This window comes from Amyelois transitella, chromosome 31 (assembly GCF_032362555.1).
Source record: "Amyelois transitella isolate CPQ chromosome 31, ilAmyTran1.1, whole genome shotgun sequence".
Taxonomy (NCBI): domain Eukaryota; kingdom Metazoa; phylum Arthropoda; class Insecta; order Lepidoptera; family Pyralidae; genus Amyelois; species Amyelois transitella.
Window position 1 is genome coordinate 3,139,483 of NC_083534.1, and position 24,584 is coordinate 3,164,066.

General features: G+C 37.6%; 1 protein-coding gene across 1 annotated transcript in view; it reads left to right on the top strand.

Annotated features, from left to right (window-relative positions):
* LOC106138943 (leucine-rich repeat serine/threonine-protein kinase 1) overlaps positions 1 to 23,525 on the top strand; it is an 86,700-nt gene extending 63,175 nt beyond the window's left edge. Inside the window, exons 44-56 of the mRNA XM_060953345.1 lie at positions 513 to 615; positions 1,296 to 1,405; positions 1,602 to 1,724; positions 2,933 to 3,125; positions 3,394 to 3,507; positions 4,358 to 4,448; positions 4,868 to 4,996; positions 5,576 to 5,686; positions 6,962 to 7,113; positions 7,617 to 7,750; positions 8,607 to 8,726; positions 20,567 to 20,674; positions 21,485 to 23,525. Of these exons, the coding sequence (XP_060809328.1) occupies positions 513 to 615; positions 1,296 to 1,405; positions 1,602 to 1,724; positions 2,933 to 3,125; positions 3,394 to 3,507; positions 4,358 to 4,448; positions 4,868 to 4,996; positions 5,576 to 5,686; positions 6,962 to 7,113; positions 7,617 to 7,750; positions 8,607 to 8,726; positions 20,567 to 20,674; positions 21,485 to 21,556 (1,560 nt within the window). The 3' untranslated portion in view covers positions 21,557 to 23,525. The remainder of the gene's footprint in view (positions 1 to 512; positions 616 to 1,295; positions 1,406 to 1,601; positions 1,725 to 2,932; positions 3,126 to 3,393; positions 3,508 to 4,357; positions 4,449 to 4,867; positions 4,997 to 5,575; positions 5,687 to 6,961; positions 7,114 to 7,616; positions 7,751 to 8,606; positions 8,727 to 20,566; positions 20,675 to 21,484) is intronic.
* The last annotated feature ends 1,059 nt before the right edge of the window (positions 23,526 to 24,584 follow it).

Here is a 24,584-nt window from a genome sequence, read left to right on the forward strand (position 1 = left end):
TGGGCTAGCAACCTGTCACTATTTGGATCTCAATTCCATCATTAAGCCAAACAGCTGAACGTGGCCTATTAGTCTTTACAAGACTGTTGGCTCTGTCTACCCTGCAAGGGATATAGACGTGATAATATGTATGTATGTAGTAAGTATCTCGTAACACAAATTCCGAACTTACTGCGAGGCTAACTCAATCAGTGTCATTTGTCAAAAAAAAAATCTTAATAAAAATATATACATATTTTTATTAACATTTTTTAATTATGGATTTTTCTTTATATTTTGGTTGACTGGAAGAAATCCCATTGGGGATAAGTCCGCCATTGTACATATTCTTCTAAATCCAATAACTGTTTTGCAATTTGTTTTATTTATTTTTATGTGCAATAAAGAGTTTACAAACAAACAAACAAACAAACATATTCTCATTGCCCCGAAGACGGAAGAAAAAGAGTTTTAGAATCCATTGTGACCAATGAATTTATGTACTACAATGGAGAGTTTTATTATTTCCACAGTCTGAGAACGTGCTAGTGTGGGCTATGCCCCGCCCGGGCGAAGCCCCGGCGGCGGAGCGCAGCGCCGCGCCAGTCCCCGTGCGGGTCAAACTCGGCGACTACGGTGAGTACAGAGTCTTTACTTCAGTTAAACCAACCGTCCGGGTATCCTCACCGAATCAATCTCAAACATCGGACGTTTTCTTAATTCCCTAGAATATTTTTAAGGTCCGTTTATTTCTGTTATAATTTTTACCCGTAACTGTGCCTGCGCGAATTCAGCGCCATTTACACGCGCGATGATTTATTAGCGTCACCTACAAAATAGTACTTACAGGTTATTCGCGAATCCCGCGGGAACTTTGGTTGTTGAACTGTTCGAGTCAAGCTGAGAGACTAAATACAGAGTGGGGTATAATTCTACCACCAACCATAGCTCTACCAACCTTATTATCCTCGCTTGGGGAGGAGATTCACTCAAGTTTCTTTACTTTAAAATGGTAGCTAGAAATCGATAATTTTAGCGCCTCTCTTGCTTTACGCGATAGCTCAGTTGGCGATCGGTTTTCAAGTCAAAGTGTCCGGGTTCGATCCCTGGCATCGGACAGTAGTATTACATATTTGATTTCTTTATTTTTTTTTTTGGTGGGATTTGGTTTTTTTAAACTATATTTATGGATTTTGTAACGTCCACTGATTTATATTTATACTATTTTGTTATATTTTTTCTGAGATGTTTTATTGGTATTTTTATGGTGTCGGTCACCCAGGTACTATTAAGTAAATTTTGTGTATTGCATACAGGCATCAGCCGACTGGCGCCACCTTCCGGAACAAAGGGATTCGGCGGCACTGAAGGGTTCATGGCGCCCGAGATTATGAGGTACAACGGCGAAGAGGAATACAACGAGAAGGTATCAATTTTTACATCAACATAAGTATAGATAGACGTCAAATAAATTACTCAAAACTAGCTTTAAGAATAAATAGAAATGTCGACGACACAATACATCGTTATTATGATCAATTGATTTAATCGAAATTTAAATACATAATAAAAATATATATAATTTCAAATGGAATGTCTGAAACTGCTGATGGTGTCACCAGGTGGACTGCTTCTCATACGGCATGCTGCTATACGAGATAGTGACTCTACGGCAGCCCTTCGAAGGTCACGAGGCGGTCAAGGAGGCGGTGCTGGACGGCGCGCGGCCTGCGCTCTGTGCTCGGGTGAGAAATCTCTAATACTATATATATATACATATACATATACATACATACATACATAAAATCACGCCTCTTTCCCGGAGGGGTAGGCAGAGACTATCTCATTCCACTTGCCACGATCTCTGCATACTTCCTTCGCTTCATCCACATTTATAACTCTCTTCATGCAAGCTCGGCGGTTTCGGGTACTCTTGACCTGACCCTTTACCAGGACGTCCTTAATTTGATCAAGATACGTTCGTCTAGGTCTTCCCACTCCGACCTTTCCCTCCACACTCTCCTTGTTTATCTGCTTAATCAACCTGCTTTCATTCATCCTCTCCACATGACCAAACCATCTTAACATACCCTTTTCTATTCCATATACATATAATAAAAAAATATACATAATACACATAGTCTATAATACACATAGTCTATATATATATATAGACTATGCTACCTTTTTTTTACGGCCTGTTTGACACAATTGTCGAATTCACGCTTCTGAACTAATATGGCCCCGTATCAATCCCCTGACCTTTGCAATCTTACCAGGGAAAAATATTACATCATGGTTACACATCAAGTTGTTAGTAGTTTGTTCCGCCGCTTCTTCTACACATGCGCTTTGGAAGCGGTATTAGTTATAATTAGATTTAAGTGATGTGACGTCAATAAATGGATACCTTGTATCCAATTTTGAAAATAAATCTATTCTATTCTAGTTGCCAGAATGTTTACAATTCAGATTCGTAACGTGGACTTTAGAATCGGATCCTTTTAGGGCTACGAAGAATTCTTCAACCCCTTAATAGTCCAACCCTTAGTAGACCTTACTCAGTTGGACACGAATTCAAATTAAAAAATTTTATTCATTATTATAGGATACTTTATGTCGCTTAATAATTGTCATATCTTTTGGTTTCACAACATTGGTTGACGTCAAATAAATTACTTAAAACTAAGTTAACTGTCGCTTCCAAGGCGTCATTGCAGAAGAAGCGGGTAACAAACTGCACTGCAGCATTTTCTTCAACTTCGCAACTATCCAAATTTAGATTAGAATGTGGACGAGAGAATACATTGTTCAGATTAATTTATTTATATGAGATTTTAATAATAAATAAAAAATATATATAAATCTATATATATATATATATATATATATATATATTTATAAATATATATATAGACTGTTGAACACTTATAAGAGTTATATACCCCCCTAGGACCTGCAGTACCCGTGCTGCCTGCTGGAGAGCATGCGGCGCTGCTGGGCGGGCGCGCCGGAGCTGCGGCCGTCGGCGTCCGCGCTGGTGTCGCTGGCGGCGGCGCCCGAGTTCGCGGCGCTGGCGGACGCGGCCGCCGCGCGGGGCACTGTCCGCGCCGCAGCGCTGGCGACGCCCGTGCTGCTCGCCGGAGGTCGGTCCTAGTTAAAGTTTGACGCGAACGTATTGATACAATTAGTTCTACATTCGTGTGTTTTTAAAAGAATTTTTCAATTCGAACCATTAGTTCCTGAGATTTAGCGCGTTCAAACAAACAAACGATCTCTTCAGCTTTATTATATTAGTATAGATAAGAAAAATGATGAATGAAAGTAGGTTGACTATATATGTATATGTATATATCTAGTATTTTTTTTGCATATTCCCACGTGATTAAATCACACGATGTCGCATGTACACAGACGCGGAGTCGGGCGGGTGGGAGGTGTGGCATGGCGGCGGCTGCGAGCGTGCGCACGCGCTGCTCGTCACCGACACACACTTGACCGCCGTACACACGCTTAGCGTGCCGCCCGGTGAGTGGGGGGAATTAATAGGGAGCGGGGGAAATGAGTCGGGGAAATTAATGGGAAGGGCGGGAAATTAGTCGGGGAAATTAATGGGGAGGGCGGGAAATGAGTCGGGGAAATTAATAGGCAGCGGGAGCGGGGGAAATGAGTCGGGGAAATTAATGGGGAGCGGGAGCGGGGAAATGAGTTGGGAAATTTTCCGACTGTCATTTGACATACGGAACCTTTGCCAGCAGCGGTCTACGATAATGATAAGCGCAGATTTGGCAGCAACGCAGTCACTGCATACATACATACATACATATAATCACGTTTATGTCCCTTGCAGGGCAGACAGAGCAAATAGTCTTGAAAAGATTGAAAAGCCACGTTCAGCTGTTCGGCTTAATGAAATAATTGCAATTCAAATAGTGACAGGTTGCTAGCCCGTCGCCTAAAAGAAGAATCCCAAGTTTATAAGCCTATCCCTTAGTCTTAAAGATGTATATACTATATACTATGTATATATCTTTATTTATTCTTATATTATTAACAGGGTGTAACGGTCCTAACTAATATTATAAATATTATAAATATATATATATATTTGTTGTGCCGTGTGGTTCCCGGCACCAATGAAAAAAAGAACAGTCCTGTTCTTTTCACTCCATCTCTTTCCCATGGATGTCCTAAAAGGCGACTAAGGGATAGGCTCACAAGCTTGGGATTCTTCTTTTAGGCGATGGGCTAGCAACCTGTCACTACTTTAATCTCAATTCTATCATTAAGCCAAATAGCTGAACGTGGCCATCCAGTCTTTTCAAGACTGTTGGCTCTGTCTACCCCGCAAGGAATATAGACGTGTATTTGTTCGTAGATAATGCAGAGCCGGTGAGTGTGACGGCGATGTGCCGCGTGGCCAGCAAAGTGTGGATCGGTGACTCAGCCGGACGCGTCCATGTTTATTCGTGAGTTACAACATTCATTATAAACATACATACATATACAGGGTGATATTTAAAACAACTGCATCCTGATAAAATTAAACGTCATCATATTCACATTTAAAAAACCCTCAAAAACTACGTCACACGTTTTATTAAAGACCAATACTACAAAAAGAAATTAAAACAGTACCAAGTACAAGTCTTAGTACAGAGTTGTCGAGATCGCTCAGCTGAATGAATTGTGTCGTTGACCTCTGAATCTTACGCGTGGCTTTTTTTTTCGTGACGTATTTAGGATCGTGGATTTTGATACTTTTAATTATTTTTCGTACTTTCTGAAATATGAACCGATATTTTTCTTTTAACGTTTTTAAATATCCTTAAGATGAGTACACTTAACAGTTAAATCACCCTGTATACATATGTGTGTCGCACGACAGAGCGTCGACGTGCGCCCACCAGTGGAGCGCGTCGGTGGGCGAGGCGGTGGGCGGCGCGCCGTCCGGTGTGGCCGACATGACGGCGCTGCCCAGGTTACAACGCGTGGCGGTCGCCCTGGCGTGCGGCAGGTTAGTTGGTTGTTGTTTGTGAACTGTTTTTGTTAGGCATTGTGCCGTGTGGTCCCCAGCACCAATAACTGACTGTATAACATAGAACTAATATAAGATTTTAAAATTGCAATAGAAGCAGACTTGTATAGTTTAATGTTAAGATAGTTATCGTATAAGTACCATGCAAAAAATCATGTCTAACAATGTCTTTGTTTATGACAGAGAGATGCTGGAAATAAACTCCCCCTGAGTGTGGTGTAACACTCAGGGGGAAACTAAAAATAAAAAAAATAAATCCTGTCACAATTTGAATCTCAATTTTATCATTAAGTCAAATAGCTGAACGTGGCCATTCAGTCTTTTTAAGACTGTCGGCTCTGACTACCCCGCAAGGGATATAGACGTGACCATATGTATGTATGTATGTATTTAGGCATAAAGAGTAATTACTGTATAATTTCAGTTTGGCTCAGAGTTTCAGGTTGTCTGGAAGAGATCCCACACAGGGATAGGACCGCCTATGTACTGTAATATTTGTAATGTACTCCTTTAGTGAACAAACCTCTAGTAAAATAAAATATAAATTGTCCATTCCAGATTGTTTTTAGTGTGCGCGTCCAGACCGGAAGCGGAAGGCAGTTTCGTGTTGACCGAGCTGGGGACCGCCACTGAGCTGTGTTGTCTGGCCGCGGTGCCCACTCCCAAAGGGTAAGACATACATACATACAGACATACATACATACATACATACAGACATACATACAGACATACATATATACATACATACATACATACATACATACATACATACATACATACAGACATACATACAGACATACATACATACATACATACATACATACTGTGGGATAACAATGGACTGTATTTAATAAAGGAGATAAATTAGAGTAGGTATGCAACGTGTTTGCCCGGGTCGGAAAAATCCCCAATGAAATTTGAGTACGACTCACCTCTCCTCTGCACGGCAGATTTCCCAGTTCCTCACGGAGGCCTCCGGGTAATTGAAGATATACCACACACACAACTCTGTCCAAAATCACTTAAAAACATAAGTTATTAAAAGTTTCAATGGTGATTGCGAGCGCGCTTGAAGCAGACTAGACTAGCGCCACTTTTTCTCCCGGTGGCTAAAACTGATACTTTCTACCACACATTAGTCCGGTGGCGCCCTCAGCATTCAAAAAGGAAATGTCCAACCACAGATTAAATACGAAACACATACATACAGACATACATGCATGCATACGTACATACAGACATACATAGTGTTTGTATGTATGAACATACAAGACCCAGGCCATGTATGTTTTGGTATAACGGTAGTCTGTATGTATTAGTTCAACATTCATTCATATTTTTAATGTAGACAATGTAGAAATTCGTCCACGATTTAGATTTAAGAGTTCTATATTTGTAAATTGACGTCCGCTGCAAAATGCTGCAGTGTAGTTTGTTCTGCCGCTTCTCCTACACACGCGCTATAGAAGCGGTAGTAGTTATAATTAGATTTAAGTTATGTGACGTCAATAAGTGATACCTTGTACCTATCCAATTTTGAAAATAAATCTATTCTATTCTATGTATGTATGTCTGTATGTACGAGTATGTATGTACGTATGTACGAGTATGTATGTATGTATGTACGAGTATGTATGTTTGTATGTACGAGTATGTACGAGTATGTATGTATGTACGTACGAGTATGTATGTATGTATGTACGAGTATGTATGTACGTATGTACGAGTATGTATGTATGTATGTACGAGTTTGTATGTATGTACGAGTATGTATGTTTGTATGTACGAGTATGTATGTATGTATGTACGAGTATGTATGTATGTATGTACGAGTATGTACATATGTATGTACGTACGAGTATGTATGTATGTACGAGTATGTATGTACGTATTTACGAGTATGTACATATGTACGAGTATATATGTATGTATGTCATCACTCAGCGTGGAGGTGTGGGCCGGGGGCGCCGGCCTGGACTGCTACGGCGTGGGCGCGGGCGGCGTGGAGGAGGCGCGCCGGCTCGAGGTCAGCGGCCGCGTGACCCTGCTGACCCCGCACTCGGATGACCCGCACGTCGCTCTGTACTGCCATCCAGGTATACATCAACCCACCGCCTGCGTCTATATCCCTTGCGGGGTAGACAGGGCCAACAGTCTTGAAAAGATTGGAAGGCCACGTTCAGCTGTATGGAATTGAGATTCAAATAGTGACAGGTTGCTAGCACATCGCCTACGAGAAGTTAAAAAAGCCTATCCCGTAGTCGACTTTTACGACATCCATAGGAATGAGCTGGATTGGTCCTATTCTTTGTTTTTCATTGGTGCCGGGAACCACATGATAGAATATACACACGAAGGTATAAATTTTTACTGTAATACTGTTAATATAAAAAAAAATACAAATATAAAAAAGTCCAGTCCATCCCTTTCAGATGGATGTCGTAAAAGGCTACTTAGGGGTATGCTTATAAACTAGGGATCGGCTGAACGTGGCCTTTCATTTTTTTCAAGACTATTGACTCTGTCTACCCCGCAAGGCAAGACGTCGCTATATGTATTTATGTATATGTATATAATGTACCGTTAACATCGTGCGCAGGCGCGTGCGTGTACCAGTGGTCGGTGGTGACGCACGCGCAGACGGCCCGCCTCGACTGCAGCAAGCTGGCGCCGTGCTCCGAGAGCCTGCAGTCCATCGCGCTGGACGACCGGCGCGCTGGCGATAAATTTACGGTATTGTTTAGGCCCAAAGACTAAAATGCATTTGCATTTGCCTTGCATATTAAAAAATTAAATGTCACTGTCATTTTTTTATTGTAAAAAAAAAAAAATCACTTTTGGCGGCTTCACCGGCGTTACGCGCTCATTTCTAAAACTGTTGTAACATTAATTTTCTCTAAATTAAAAAAATCAATAAAATTGAGCTTTTATTGGCTCCAGTGTGTCAAGCGAAGACAGGTGTGATACACACGTGTGTACATATTTTTAATTTTATATTTATCTTTATTTATTTGATGAAATATTCGTATTGATATATGTAATTAGTTCTACATTCATTCATGTTATTTAATGTAGACAATGTGCATTCGTCCACGATTTAGATTTGAGAGATCTGTATTTGTAAATTGACGTCCGATGAAAATGCTGCGGTGTAGTTTGTTCCGCCGCCTTCTACACATGCGCTTTGGCAGCGGTAGTAGTTATAATTAGATTTGAGTGATGCGACGTCAATAAGTGATACCTTGTATCCAATTTTGAAATAAATCTATTCTTCTGTTACCCTTGCGGGGTTGACAGAGACGACAGCCCGAAAGGCCACATTCAGATGTGTGGATTCATGATGGAATTAAGATTCAAATAGTGACAAGTTGCTAGCCCGTCGCTTAATGAAGAATTCCAATTTTATAAGCCTCTCAATTCCTATTTTATAAGCCTCTCACTTAGACGCCTTTGAAACTAATTTTAATCTCAATGATATAAAGCCAAACAGCTGATCGTGGCCTATCAGTCTTTACATGACTGCTAGCTCTGTCTACCCCGCAATGGGTATAGACGTGATTATATGTGTGTACGCAAACAAACATTGCAGGTGACGGCGCTGTGCTCCCTCCGCGGCGCGCTGTACGTGGGCACGGCGTGGGGCTGCGTCATAGTGGCCGACCACAGCACGCTGCGCCCGCTCACCGTGTTCCGGCCGTACGAGGAGGAGGTCAGACACACAACACACGCGTAAATTTATAGTGTAAATTAATAAAACACAGTTTAAAAAGAAAAGTACAATGAAAACAAAAAAGAAAATATATATATGTAGAATATATAAATAATACAAGAACAATATATAAATAAATACACATTTAAGTTACACTAAATAAAAAGCAAGAAAAATAAAAATAAAAGACAATAACACAACTGCCTGTTTAACCCTTCGTAAGCTTTAGGCCGTATCCGGGCATGTACTAGGAATGCTTTGTTCCGGATCCGTCCAAATGCACTCGTCGTAGTTTTTACACAAATATAATATCTAATAACAAGAAATAAGGTGTTTTATTATTTGAAATGTATTTCTAACGAATGAAGCCGTCATAGACAACTGTCAAATATGAATTTCATCCGTTCATTTAGCTAACCAAGTCATTTCAAATTGTGACTTCGTTGTGTTGCAAAGTGACTGAAGAACGTGTGAGAAAACTCGTCTTTTTTGGCTGTAATTACAAACAGGTATGTAAATGTTTTTATTTCGTTATTATATAGTTACTTTCGAAGCAATTACGTGTAAAAGTTTATAGATTTAGTAAAAAAAGAAGGATTTTAGCTTTTTCAAAAGTAGATGGAGTGTGTTACATATTTCTTTCGTGTTAGTTTATGCATTATATCCAATACCTCTGTAATGGATATAATTGGTTTTAGATAGTAAATTTATTATACTATTGAAATACACTAACTTTTTTACAATAAATACATGGATTTTGTAAATATCTTATATTTTTCAAGACTGAGAATCCGTTACACGCACACATACGCACTATGTCCGCCATCTTACTTGTGTCGTACACTGTCTGTGTATTGTATCGCGACGCTAATATACAGCATGCTTTCAAAAGCCTCTGTGATTTATTCATTGATTGAAACTAAATCTACGAAATTTATTTTATTGGTTTTAGTCAAAATGTCGTTTGGTTTTGATGACATGATGTCATGATAGTTGGGAGATGGTATACAGGATCTACGCTCCGGTAACTCGTATCGCGCTGTGTTTTAGCTCGTTAGTTTTGTCTCCGTGAGCACTTTCTGATGAAGTGACATCGAGGGTCTGATGATGCAGTCGGAAGGTGGTATACAGGATCTACGCTCCGGTAACTCGTATCGCGCTGTGTTTTAGCTCGTCAGTTTTGTCTCAGTGAGCACTTTCTGATGAAGTGACATCGAGGGTCTGATGATGCAGTCGGAAGGTGGTATACAGGATCTATGCTCCGGTAACTCGTATCGCGCTGTGTTTTAGCTCGTTAGTTTTGTCTCCGTGAGCACTTTCTGATGAAGTGACATCGAGGGTCTGATGATGCAGTCGGAAGGTGGTATACAGGATCTACGCTCCGGTAACTCGTATCGCGCTGTGTTTTAGCTCGTCAGTTTTGTCTCAGTGAGCACTTTCTGATGAAGTGACATCGAGGGTCTGATGATGCAGTCGGAAGGTGGTATACAGTATACAGGATCTACGCTCCGGTAACTCGTATCGCGCTGTGTTTTAGCTCGTTAGTTTTGTCTCCGTGAGCACTTTCTGATGAAGTGACATCGAGGGTCTGATGATGCAGTCGGAAGGTGGTATACAGTATACAGGATCTATGCTCCGGTAACTCGTATCGCGCTGTGTTTTAGCTCGTTAGTTTTGTCTCCGTGAGCACTTTCTGATGAAGTGACATCGAGGGTCTGATGATGCAGTCGGAAGGTGGTATACAGGATCTACGCTCCGGTAACTCGTATCGCGCTGTGTTTTAGCTCGTTAGTTTTGTCTCCGTGAGCACTTTCTGATGAAGTGACATCGAGGGTCTGATGATGCAGTCGGAAGGTGGTATACAGGATCTACGCTCCGGTAACTCGTATCGCGCTGTGTTTTAGCTCGTTAGTTTTGTCTCCGTGAGCACTTTCTGATGACATCGATGTCTGGTTTGAATACATGCTAATAATTTTATTTTATTGACAGATTAAAATGGAACCCCAAACCCCAAGTACTTCCAGAAGCATGTTTGTCGGCTTGGAGGTGACTAGAACTCCTCAGGGATCCCTTATTCGGGGCAGAGATGTAGTCTTGGAGACATCTGGATCAGGGAGGATTAGAGTATGTTATTTTCCAGTTTTGTTAACTTTCCCTTTTACTTTAAAAACAAAAACTGATTATTTCGTATATTTTATTACAGCCTTGGCGGCCCCAAAATTTATCTGTGGAAGGCGAAGCCATAGAGATCGTGGATGAGTTGGTCCATGGCGGCGAAAAAGTAGCTGCTGTAAGAATGGTTTTCTTTTTTTTGATAACTTTAGTAGATGTTCAACTTTTTTTTAACTACCAAGATAATAATATGTCGAGATGTATACTAACTTATTGCTCACTTATTGATGTCTATTGTAAGGATTATCGAAACAAAATATTACCTATTATCACAACATGCAATGTTATTTACAAAATAATTATTTTTTAGGTACCAGAGGAACGTACGAAAGGTCAGCCGCGTAATCTTTTTGGCCGAGAACCTGTAAGTTTCATTTTCATAACACTCTTTGAAAGTATAAATTACTTGCATTGAGAAAGGGATTTTTATTTATTGCCGCTCTCATCGTGCACCGGACTATCTGATAGAAATCTAGTCCATCCAGTAACTAAGGTAATGTAACTAAGGGTGTTTGGTTTGTGCTTCAATAACACAATTCTGCTAAAATTGGCAATGCGGTATGAATGTATTGTAACTTCATTGATATAAAGGTGTTTGGTGTATGCTCAATAACGTAATTCAGCGAAATTGGCAATATGGCATGAATATATTGAAAGTTAATTGAATAAAAATGAACAGGAATCTCTATTCCTGTTCATCGTTGGGATACACTAATTATTCCTTTTTATAAAAATATTGTGGTTGGCATCTCTAACAATACCCGCTTTTGTTATGTTTGTGTGTATGCTTGCATGTGGTTTAGGGTTTGGTTTTTTTAATAGGATGAAGACATACTGGATCCTGAGCTGGCTGAAGAATTAGCCATCGACTCTGGAAGTGATGAGGATGCCGAGGAAGAATTGACTCTCGATCAGTTACAGCAGATGTTGGAATCAGATGACGATTTTATTGAAGATGAAGTTAGTGAGGAGCCATTGACTTGGTCATCTGATTTTAACGAATTTAGAGGGGTCAGGGAGGACTTCAACGAAGAAGCTGGTCCTAAAATTGAGGGAACAAGTCCTTTAGGCTTGTTTACTCAAATTTGGGACCAGCCTCTGATGGATTCTATTGTCCACGAAACGAATCATTACGCTTGGGAAACAATAACCGGTTTCTTTGAAACCGGAGACTCCATGCCAAGTAAATCTCGCATGAACGACTGGGTGGAAACTTCGGTTTCCGAACTATATAGGCTTATAGGTGTGATGATATTTATGTCAATATGTGTAAGAAGTAGGTTAGAGGAATATTGGATGACGGGTGTGATGGGTATGCCGGAGTTTCGAAAACTGATGTCAAGGGATCATTACGTAATGCTCTTAAAATTTTTGCACTTTACTGATAACAACAACATACATGTACAGGGGCGTGATAAGAAAATAGCTAAAATAAAACCTATTATAGATTATTTAAATAAAAAATTCCAGTCCATTTACGTGCCTCACAGAGAAGTATCGATAGACGAATCGTTGCTGCTTTGGAAGGGTCATTTAAGCTGGAAACAATGCATTCGTTCCAAAGCAGCTCGATTCGGTATCAAAAGTTATGAACTCTGTGAGGCCGTAACTGGATACGTAGTAAATTTAATTTTGTATGCCGGCAAAGGCACGACAACTGCAGAAACGGTTTACGGGTTTACTACATCCACTGCCAAAATAGTCCTTGAGCTTTTCAAGAACTATTTAGGCAAGGGATATACCCTGTTCATGGACAATTTTTATAATTCTGTTCCTCTGACCCAATTTCTAAAAAAACATAAAACTGACGTAGTCGGTACTCTGAACCGTCGCCGAAAAGACACGCCCGTAGAAATCCAAAATTTGCAGGATAAAAGGATGGCTAGGGGTAGTGTGGTAAGTAGACACTGTGGTGATGTATCCGTCATAGCATGGAAAGATGTGAAGCTTGTCACCACTGTATCTACTTACCACAAAACAGATATGGCTCCAGGGCACAGGGCTGGCCAACCCTGCTCCAAACCAGTCGTGGTCCATGAATATAATAAATACATGGGAGGCGTCGATCTCAAAGATCAAAAGCTAAGCATGTATTTATTAGAAAGAAAGAGGGGAATCAAATGGTATATTAAAGTTTTTAGACGTCTTTTAAATATATCTATTTTAAATGCATATATTATATATTGTGCTAACATTGGCCAGCATAAAAAAATGACTCACCGCCAATTTCGTTTCAAGCTTGCTGAAGAGCTCTGCTTAGAATTCGGACAAAACGTCTCCTCACGTTCGCGCCAGGTCCCCATCCCCACCTGTAGCAGGCTGAACAGGGATTTTAATCATTTCCCTGTTCATAATGAGGTGACCGAGGAGCGAACCAAAAAACAAGATAAATTTAAGAGGGGACGTTGTGTTAGATGCAGGCAAAAATGTAACATCGCGTGCAGTCATTGCACGGTGTATATTTGTGTTGGCCAATGTTGGCTTGAGTATCATACTTTAGAAAATCTATAGTTTGTAAATTACTTCTGTAGTTACATATATATAAAATATATAATTAAATATTATCTATTTATTTATATTAGTTATATATTTATATAAAATGTGTGATGTAGTAGTCAACACACCAGACTGCTACTTCCAGGTCTCGGGTTCGATCCCCAGTCAGGTCAAGTTGGTAAATTATCTTTTTCATATTGACTTCTGATCTTGGGTGTTTATCTATTTATGTATACATTATTTTATTTTTAAATATTAATATTAGGATTATTGTTTAAAAATACTTTTTTCTCTTTGATCCCTTCTTTCTTAGGACTGCACTGGTTTGGTCTACGGGTTATAAGATACATAGAATGAATATACAAATAAAATAAAAAAAAAAAAAATTCAAAGCCCTTCAGGCGAGTAGGCGACCAATACTGTTGAAAAGAGTTTCTTTCGGCGTTTCTTCTCTTGCAGTGGTCGGTTACGAAGCGCTAGTAGTCTTTAGCTTTGAAAGAATTAATAATTTTAAATTTGAGTTTTGAATACATATCTATTTAATTTATCTAAATCGATAATTTTTACATGTAATTTGACGTAAAAAAGTGCCTACAAAGGCCTATTTTCTGAATAAACGTTTGAGTTTGGTTACAGTCGGCTTGAGCTCGATCGAACGCATGCGTGTTTTGAGTCCAAACATGCTTTGTTTAAAATTTAAGTTGACGTCATTTAGAGACACTGCTGCAGTGCAGTTTGGTGCCTATTCTTCTGTTATCCTATTCTTCACTTGCGCTTCTGAATTTGTGTAAACTTTTTTGCATATGAATATTCTGCAGACTGTTTAAATAACACCCTTTTAAAACGTTGTTGTTATCAGTAAAGTGAAATGATGGGAATCTAAAATTTCGATTCCTACGCAAAATTTTTTTGTTTAATTTGAATTCATAATTCATTAAAAATAAGTATTTTTTTTTACAAAACAACCGACTTCAACACTATTCCCTATCTCAAAAATTACTGAACCGATTTTGATGAAAGTATTTTTTTTCAATAAGTCTTTATATATTACATAGTTCTTATCATTATAGATTTATTGAAAAAAAAAACTTATCAAAAACAGTTCAGTAATTATTTTTACAAAATTGTAATTTTATTTTTATTTTTTCATTGGTAAAAATAATTCCTAGTATGTACTATGAATCATTGGTAAAAATAATTACTAGTATGTACTATGAATTGATGTTAGTAATTGAACGCAACCCTTGTTTAGTTCATGTAGCTGCCACTACGTGGCGCCAACTGTCTATGGTACGATAGAAATGGTCTGCCATGTTGAATTCTCTTCCCGCGGTACTTGTAACCGAACTATAATTGTGTTTGCAATAAACTAAATATTATTTCTAATCAAAGTTGTTATTTACCGAAAAAACCTTTATGGTAGCAGAGCGTAGTTGTGTAATAAATAACAAAGATAAGAAATACCGATATTCCGCAAGTTTACCGGCAAAACAGTTACCGAGTTCAAGTTGAGGTTAAGAAAAAACGACAAGACACGTGTGAAATTTTTTCAGTATCTTTCAAGATGAGCTCTCATGGTCAAATGTTCAATTTAGAGAAACTCACTGGACGTGAAAACTTTGCTACATGGAAGTTTGCAGCAAAAACTTATTTAGAACATGAAGATTTGTGGCAATGTGTTGAACCGGGTCCCGAGAAAAGTGTGAATGCTACCAAAGACGTCAAGGCCAAGGCTAAGTTGATATTACTTCTGGATCCACAGATATATGTACATGTACAGAACTGCCAAACAGCCAAACAAGTGTGGGATAATCTACTTAAGGCCTTTGATGACCGCGGACTGACCAGAAAAGTTGGTCTCCTAAAAGATTTAGTCAACACATCTCTAGAGTCATGCAGCGGTGTTGAAGACTTCATAAGCAAAATCATGACTACAGCACACAAGCTCAGGAATATTGGCTTTGAAGTAAACGATGAGTGGCTCGGAACCCTCATGCTGGCAGGCCTTCCAGATGTATATGCTCCCATGATCATGGGACTGGAGAGTTCGGGTATTGAAATAAGTGCTGATCTTGTGAAAACAAAACTTCTACAAGAAATAAAGACAACTGATAATAGCGCTGCTTTCTTTACAAACTCAAAGAAGACCAATAACAATCAAAAGCCATCAAAATATAAGGGCCCTCGGTGTTTCAAATGTAATAAATATGGGCACTTTGCCAAGTTTTGTAAGAGCGCTGAGAAAAAAAATAAAAATGAGCACAAAAGTGAAGAGAGGTCAAGTTTTGTCGCAGCTTTTTCAGCTACAGTAGGAGAAGAGAAAGATAAGTGGTATATTGACTCCGGTGCATCCATGCATATGACAAGCAGAGCTGATTGGATGTACAACGTCACAGCACCATCAGTAAATAGCATCACAGTGGCCAACAGAGAACCACTGCCGGTAAAAGGACTTGGTTGCATAGATATTTACCTATCACAGGGCAATAAGATACAGGTAAAAAATGTCCTATATGTTCCTGGATTGGCAACCAATCTGCTTTCTGTGAGTACCATAGTTAAATGTGGTCATAAAGTAACATTTAATGACACAGGCTGTGATATACATGATATAAGTGGAAAATATGTGTGTTCTGCTACATTGAAAAACAAGTTGTATGTACTAGAAACCAAAAGTAACTGTGAAACAGCTCACTTAACTTCAGATGGAGAAAATATTAATAGCATTGATTTGTGGCATTTCAGGATGGCTCATTTGCATGTTTCCGCTGTAAGCAAATTACCAGACTGTGCAGATGGTGTGACTCTGACTCCAGCTAGTAGTAATGTCACCAGATGTATCCAATGCTGTGAAGGTAAACAAGCCAGGCTGCCATTTAAAAATACAGGTACCAGGGCAACTCAACCTTTGGAAGTTATTCATTCGGATTTGTGTGGGCCCATGGAGAACTTGTCACATGCAGGTATGAAATATTTCATAACTTTTATTGATGACTATACCAGAATGGTGCATGTTTATTTTATGAAAGATAAATTGAATGTTTTGGAAATATTTAAGGATTTTAAGTTAAAAGCAGAAAATAAATTAAGCTATAAAATTAAAACCATTAGAACAGACAATGGTACAGAATATTGCAATGTGCACTTTGAAAAATATTTATCTAACAGTGGTATAACTCATCAAACCTCAACACCTTATACGCCTCAGCATAATGGCATGGCAGAAAGAATGAACCGCACCCTTGTTGAGCGAGCGCGATGCATGTTGTTTTATGCAAATCTAAACAAACGTTTTTGGGCTGAAGCCATAGCTACTGCAGCTTATATTGTTAACAGATCTCCTACCAAATCTTTAGGATATAAGACACCCTATGAAATGTGGACTAGCAAAAAACCCAATCTGTCGCACATGAGAATATTTGGGTCAGAAGCTATGGTACACATACCAAAGGAAAAACGGCGTAAATGGGACAAAAAATCAAACCGAATGATATTAGTTGGGTATTGTGAGACTTCCAAAGGATATCGTTTATTTGATCCGAAATCAAGTAAAATACTCATTAGTAGAGATGTAATATTCTTTGAAAAATTACAGAATAAAACACAAGAAGCTACCAACATCAATCCACCATTGGATGATCACTCCGAAGAGTCAGCTGTGTCTTCACCATCTCCCAGTAAGTCAGATACTTACTCCGGCATTGGGCAGGCTGATGAAGACAACTCTAGTGAATATGAGACTGATGTTGGTGACCTTGATGAGAGTTATCAGCCTCCAAAGAATATATCTCCTCAGCAAATTGGACGTATGAATCTGAGAAATCGTAACAAAGCAGAGAAGCATGTAAGTGAAAGTAATATGTACTGTATGTTTACTGACTTGTCTGACCCACAGTCTGTAGAGGAAGCACTGTCGTCACCACACGCTTCTCAGTGGAGAAAGGCCATGGATGAGGAATATAGCTCACTGATTAAAAACAAGACATGGACCTTGACTGATCTTCCTCCTAGCAAAAGAGCTTTGCCTTCAAAGTGGGTGTTTAAGACCAAGTCAGATCAAGATGGCAATATTGTTCGATACAAGGCGAGGCTAGTCATAAAAGGTTATATTCAGCGTAAAGGAATAGACTACGAAGAAATTTATTCACCTGTAGCAAGGTACACTACTCTGCGTTACTTATTTGCTCTGGCTGCTAGATTTAATTTTGATATTGATCAGATGGATGCCGTATCTGCATTCCTACAAGGGGAAATAGATAAAGAGATATATATGGAACAACCAGAATTATATAATGAAGGTTCCCAAGTATGTTATTTGCACAAATCCATTTATGGACTAAAACAAGCAAGTAGACTTTGGAACATAAAACTCAATAAAGTCTTGCTTGAAATAGGAATGTTACAATGTAAAACAGACCCATGTGTTTATTATAATATGGAAAAGAATACATTCATTGCTGTATGGGTTGATGATCTGATTTTATTTACATCTCAATTGTCCGTGAAAAACAAGATTAAAGAACAATTAAAAATTAACTTCGATATGAAAGATCTTGGGAGTGCCAGTAATTGTGTTGGGTTGCACATAATAAGAAAAGGAAATGCAGTTATGTTGAATCAGAAGAAATATATTGAAGAAATTTTAGCTAAATTTGGAATGACTGATTGTAAGCCTGCAAAAACCCCTGTAGAAGTGGGATTAAAGTTCTCTGAAGATGACAGTGTATGTGACAATCCATATCAACAGGCAATAGGATCACTCTTATATGTGGCACAATGTACAAGACCAGACATATCATTTACAGTCAATATGTTAAGTAGATATAATAAAGAACCTAAGACAGGACACTGGATTGCTGTCAAAAGAGTGTTGAGATACTTACAGGGCACCAAAGATTTAATGCTAGTATACACCAAAGATGGTGATGGAACAATTGCAGCATACTGCGACGCTGACTGGGCAAGTGACATGCATGACCGCAAGTCATACACTGGTAATGTTTTTATTTTACAGAATGGTGCTATCTCATGGTGTTCACGCAAGCAGGCAACTGTGGCACTCTCAACAGCTGAGGCAGAGTACATGTCCATGTCCTCTGCCACCCAGGAAGCTCTCTGGCTGCAGCAACTACATGTGGAGCTTGGACAGCAACAGGCCAGCCCGATCATTATTAATTGTGATAATCAAAGTGCAATAAGACTAGCTAATAATGATTGTTATTTGCCAAGAACCAAACATATTGATATTAGGTATCATTTTCTCAGAGACCAAGTTAATAAGTGTAAAGTTAAATTTAATTTTTGTAAAAGTAGTGAAATGGTAGCCGATATTTTAACCAAGGGTACAACTTTAGAAAAGCTCTTGTTTTGTGTAAATGGAATGGGCTTGCGTTCAGGGGTGGATGTTAGTAATTGAACGCAACCCTTGTTTAGTTCATGTAGCTGCCACTACGTGGCGCCAACTGTCTATGGTACGATAGAAATGGTCTGCCATGTTGAATTCTCTTCCCGCGGTACTTGTAACCGAACTATAATTGTGTTTGCAATAAACTAAATATTATTTCTAATCAAAGTTGTTATTTACCGAAAAAACCTTTAATTGAATAGGTTTAGAGTAGTGGAAACCAATAAACATTGTACATTTTTGTATTCCAATAAAAGAAACATTTTAATCAACATTTTATTTTTATTTTTACAAGACACTCTTTTCCAAATTACTAACGTGCACAACTAAAAACAAACATCCTGTAGATATGCCCAGATCCGACCTAAAGCAGTTAGACAAACATTGACAGTGGACGGATACGGCCATCAGCAGTTAGGCGTTAACCACATGCCGCCATTTTGTCCAGATACGGCCATCAGCAGACAAGCAAGGCAAACAAGTCACGCACACAGACATACATTTTTCTAGTTTTTGGCTATGGTTTTTCGCTCATTTTCTCTAGGCAAGCTATATATGTCTGATATAAAAACGAAACTACAATTTTTCGTGTTTGCCACACTGCCCTTACAGTTGAGCAAAGACAAATGTAAGTGAATGAACGAGCCAATTGAAAAAATGATAGTTTTCTAGGTAAGTTTTCAGTTTTTAGTAGAAATATACTATTTTAAGACATTTAGATACATTTTACTTGTTGTTTTGTGAAGCCAAATACATTATTTACGATTACAATGCCTCAAATAAATCTACATTTCAATATTTTCATGGTAATAGAAGTATAAAGTTTGCGTTGTAGAAGTTGCAAAATGGCGAAATCGTGATTCTTACTGGATTATTTGTGAAGACGATTTTAGAGAATTTTACTTGGGACATAATAACTTTTTGGCACCATTAAATTCCTCAATTATTGGACTTTGTGGAATAGTAAACAAAAACAGAATATATGAAAGATGTAAATTGCAAAATCAGTAAAATATTTACAATGGATAATTTTTCGGTAAGTTTTGAATTCAGTGACCTAAATATAATAAACGCAAGTGTTTTTTCGCATCAAAATTTATTGCATATGATTCTTCATTTATATATCTTTAAAAAAAAATAAATTTTTGGGTAGGTCCCAAATAATTATATACAGATATACAACAAAATCTAAGACACTGCGCGCCCGTCCGCCGCGGCGCTTGAACGCCGCAGACGAGGTGCGCAGTTTGCGTATAGCCGCCGCAGCTGAAGGGTTAATAATGCTCTTCCTAAAATTATTAGGAGAGCTTCTAATCGCTCTGCGTTCAAACATGCTGTGAATGGGTTCTTTCTTCGGCAGATCAATAATGGGTCATCCTAATTTAAATGATAGTTTTTGTATGTATTTATAATGTATATTATATATCTTGTATGTATTTGTGCTTATTTTTTTTTGTTATGTATGTATTTTTCAGTATGCAGATTTTCAGTTCGGTCAGCTGGTTGACTGGTAGAGAATGCCAAACGGCATTAAATCCACCTTTTGTACATTTTTTTTGTGCAATAAATTTTTTAATACATATATTTATTATAATACTAGCCATTGCACCCGGCTTTGCTCATAAACGTTGTCGTTTATCGGAAATCCTAAAGTAACAACATTTTCTAAATATATGTCTTTAGAAAATGTAGTTACTTTATAATTTTAGAGTAATCAAAATTAATAAGTATGCTAAGATTTTAGAGTATTATATAATATTATGAACAGGTCCGCGCGATAATCCCCCTGCCTTCACACCGCGCGGCAAGCACCGACATGCTGGCCACAATCGGGATCGGTTACCGCCCGCTGCTGCAGAGGTTCGCGCCCCAACAGGTAACATACCCTTTTCTATTCCTGTAACTTTTGACCTGACCCTTTACCAGGACGTCCTTAATTTGATCAAGATATGTTCGTCTAGGTCTTCCCACCCCGACCTTTCCCTCCACACTCTCCTTGTATATCTGCTTAGTCAACCTGTTTTCATTCATCCTCTCCACATGACCGAACCATCTCAACATACCCTTTTCTATTCCTGTAACTACATCTTCTTTCACATCGCAACATTCCCTTATCACGCTGTTCCTTATCCTGTCACTCAATTTCACACCCAACATACTCCTTAACGCTCTCATTTCCACTGCATTTATTCTGCTTTCGTGCTTATTTTGCCATACCCAACTTACACTCCCATACATTAATGTCGGGACCAACACGCCCCTATGCACAGCCAGTTCAGTTACGGACATCTTACAATTTAATAATAATATTAATATAAAGCAACAACATACAGGCACCGGTTCGAATCCCGCCGCGGCCATGATTGTTTTCGAATTTATGTACATTAGTTTAATAACTAACCGATGCTCTTACAGTGAGGGAGAACATAGCGTGGAAACTTGCACATTCAGACAACTGGGTGTGTGACCATATGATCCAATACAGGTTACTTTGTTGAATAATGATTATCGATAACTGTAATCATAATTTACACATGCATGACACATGCTGAGCGAGGGCCATTTTTGGTGCATGCATGTAATTTAAAATTCACTGATTCCAATTTATATTTTGTTAATATACCAAATAAACGATGTTTCTTTCTTTCTTTCAATTTTATTTGTTTTATTCTCTTTTTATTTACAGAATAATCAAACTAACACTCACGCGGGATTCTACTGTCTTCTGTGGCGAGCTCAACACTGGCTCCCGGACTAAACGAGTGGATTTCTTAAACTTGATGAAAATCTACTTAATCTAGCAACAGTGGGACTATTTACAAACTTTAAGATATTATTATGTCATCTCTCATTCTTTGTTCTCTACTTCTCCTTAGAAAGAGTGGGACAAAATCTCTTTAGATGAGATATACCTCATTAAATTTGGTAAATTTACCCTTAACTTACTAGTAGCGCCATCTAGCGTCGTATATGGACAACAAACGATTAAATCATACTCGGATTAATAAAATCAATAAAATATTTATTTTAAGAAACATTCTAAAACACTCGTATGATTTTATATTATCCAAATGAAATTCTTTTGAGATATTTGTCAATACAAACATTTGTCCGTAACTGAACCGAATATTTTAACCATAAATATGAAACTCCCGCGTAAATATGAAATTATTTTCCTTACATTTGACGATTATTTCTCAGTACTGATAAATAAGATCTGCTTTTCAATTGTATATACATACGTATTACCTCATTTATTTAATACGTAAAAAAAATAAAGAGATTCTGCTTCTAAGTAATTTGTTTTAGTGTTGTAATATTTATAGAATTATATTAATTTAAAAGTAAGTATTTTTAGTTTTTAGTTATAATGATTAATTTAAAAATATTTCATCTCGAACAAATATAAAAATTAATTTTAACTTATTTTTATGACAATTTGATTTTTAAAAATTGTATTTAGGTGTATAATGATTTTTCTTTTATTCTCTGTATATTCATACAAATTCATTGTACCTATTTACAGACAGACGGTTGTTTTTCAGAAATCTGGAAAACAAATAACTGTTAGTTGGTGGCTGTCAATGTCATTATTCTGCCCTGGTATAACTAAAATGCCGTTATCTGCCAAATCCTTGTTTTAAGTAAAGCGTCAAAAATGCGGTTATAAATTTGAACTGATGCCATTCATCAATGAGAACGCCTATTTATGACTTAAAGGTACCAAAAAGTCGTATATACAGATCGAAAGGGATTTTTTTTTCTTATTCTACTGGTAAAAAGGTGAAAATCCTGATGTCAGATAACGGCATTTTAGTTATACCACGGCAGTATTACTGGGCTGTCATAATACACCATATAACATCCATTACGACATTAATTAAATAGATAATTGTTATAATATTTAAAGTCTGTCTTTGGCTTTTGGCTCCTATCCGTCAATAAGGCTTATTTCTCAATGATTTGATCATTTTATAAAATGCCTAGTAAATGTACCAAAGATTTTTTATTGTAATCCATAACGAGGTAGACGAAGCATCGTGGTCAGCTTTCTGTCGGTGGCATAAGTTTAAATCAAAGAATTTTGACCAAGAACGCACCTAGAACAATTTGCAAGTTTAACAATTTTAAACTAGGTATCTGAAAAAGTACTAGTAATAAATATTAATATATTCCATTTAGAAATGTGAGGCTTGGCCACACCATATTCACAGTGTGACCTAATAGAATATAACAATTTGTTCCTTTTTGTTATATATAGCAATATATCATCAGAATAATAAACGTGGTCAAAAATCCAACTAAGTAAAGTTTACGTTTTGACTGTGGTTGAATGTCAATTAGTGATTATTTTTTTTTTATTCTTTAGTTTATTTATGTCGTGTGCTCGTACAGATTGTATTATGAACACTTTAATGGTCAGTTGTGATGAATTAAAACATTTTCAATTCTGTTAGGTCAAACTGTACTGTTGAAATTGTTTTATTGCCCTGCATTTTCGCTGAAGATTCACTAATGATATTAATTTTGACGTACGTATACAGTAATTATAAGTTAATTATTTAAAAAAAACTGTATAAATATTTATAAATCTTAAGAAATATGACAAAGCCGATTATAAATTGTATATTATATATATTATTTTTGCTTAAAAATGTTGCCAAATAATGTTACAGCCATGATTGTAGAACAATTCGTACATGCCTTAATAAAAGACATTTCTTATAGTCACTGGTTTTATTTACGTTATGATGTATGCCAGTAGAGCATAATGCATGCCAGTCGCTTTTCTCACCTCGCGTAAAATTGATAAGATAACTGCGTCTGCTTGTGGCTTAATTCGAATTTGAAGGATAAAGTTTTGGAGGACTATCCCATAGTTTTCAAGAGCGACCAAACACGAATAGGCTTATAAAATCTCATGAAGAATTCAGTTCTGCAATTAGATACAGATAATCTAGATGTGATGGATAACTTAAATAAAAACAACAAAGTTCAAGAAAAATATACTTTAATCTCGATTAAAACGCGTATCATTATAAACTGCATGATTTTATTATAATATGCACAGCAGTAAACCAAATGTATACAATTAATAATATCCTGGACTACATTTTCATTAAAAATAGATACGGACTAATAACAAAATGGAGTGTTCCCGCTAAAAAGTGACAGCTGTCAAAATGACAATAATGTCAAAGTTTCGTCGCACCACCGGCCATTCTAACAGGAATAAACTCGTAAAAATCAACGAAGTATAAAAGGTAGCGCTGTTGTACTTTGTTAAAGGTGGGCGGAAGATATTGAAACGGAAAAATGCAGACTCATCTTAATTACTGACTTTTTAGGGTTTCTACATGTGTAATGACAATGACATAGATTAATAATATGTTTTTTGCTGGACAATACAATAGAAAACAGAAATATCTCACGTGAAATTCAATGAGAACCACTTTCGCGAATTCAAAAGCTATGTCTCCCTGAAGAGATAAGATGTAGCGTCATGTTGAATCTGCAAATACTTTATCCGCTCTCAATCAACTGAATCTATAACATATCCGGTGGTGCGACAACATTATAAATTACAAGAAATAACATACAGCACTAACATACAGATGAAATATTAAAATTTTACTTACTAAACATAAAAATTGACAATATCATTTTTTTCGAGCTTAATAATAAGCGAGTGAATTTAATCGACATGGCATATTAAGCGGTCGCGACCTACATTTACAAGCTAATATAGTCCCAATAGATTGTAAATGATTATTTTTTTATCCAAC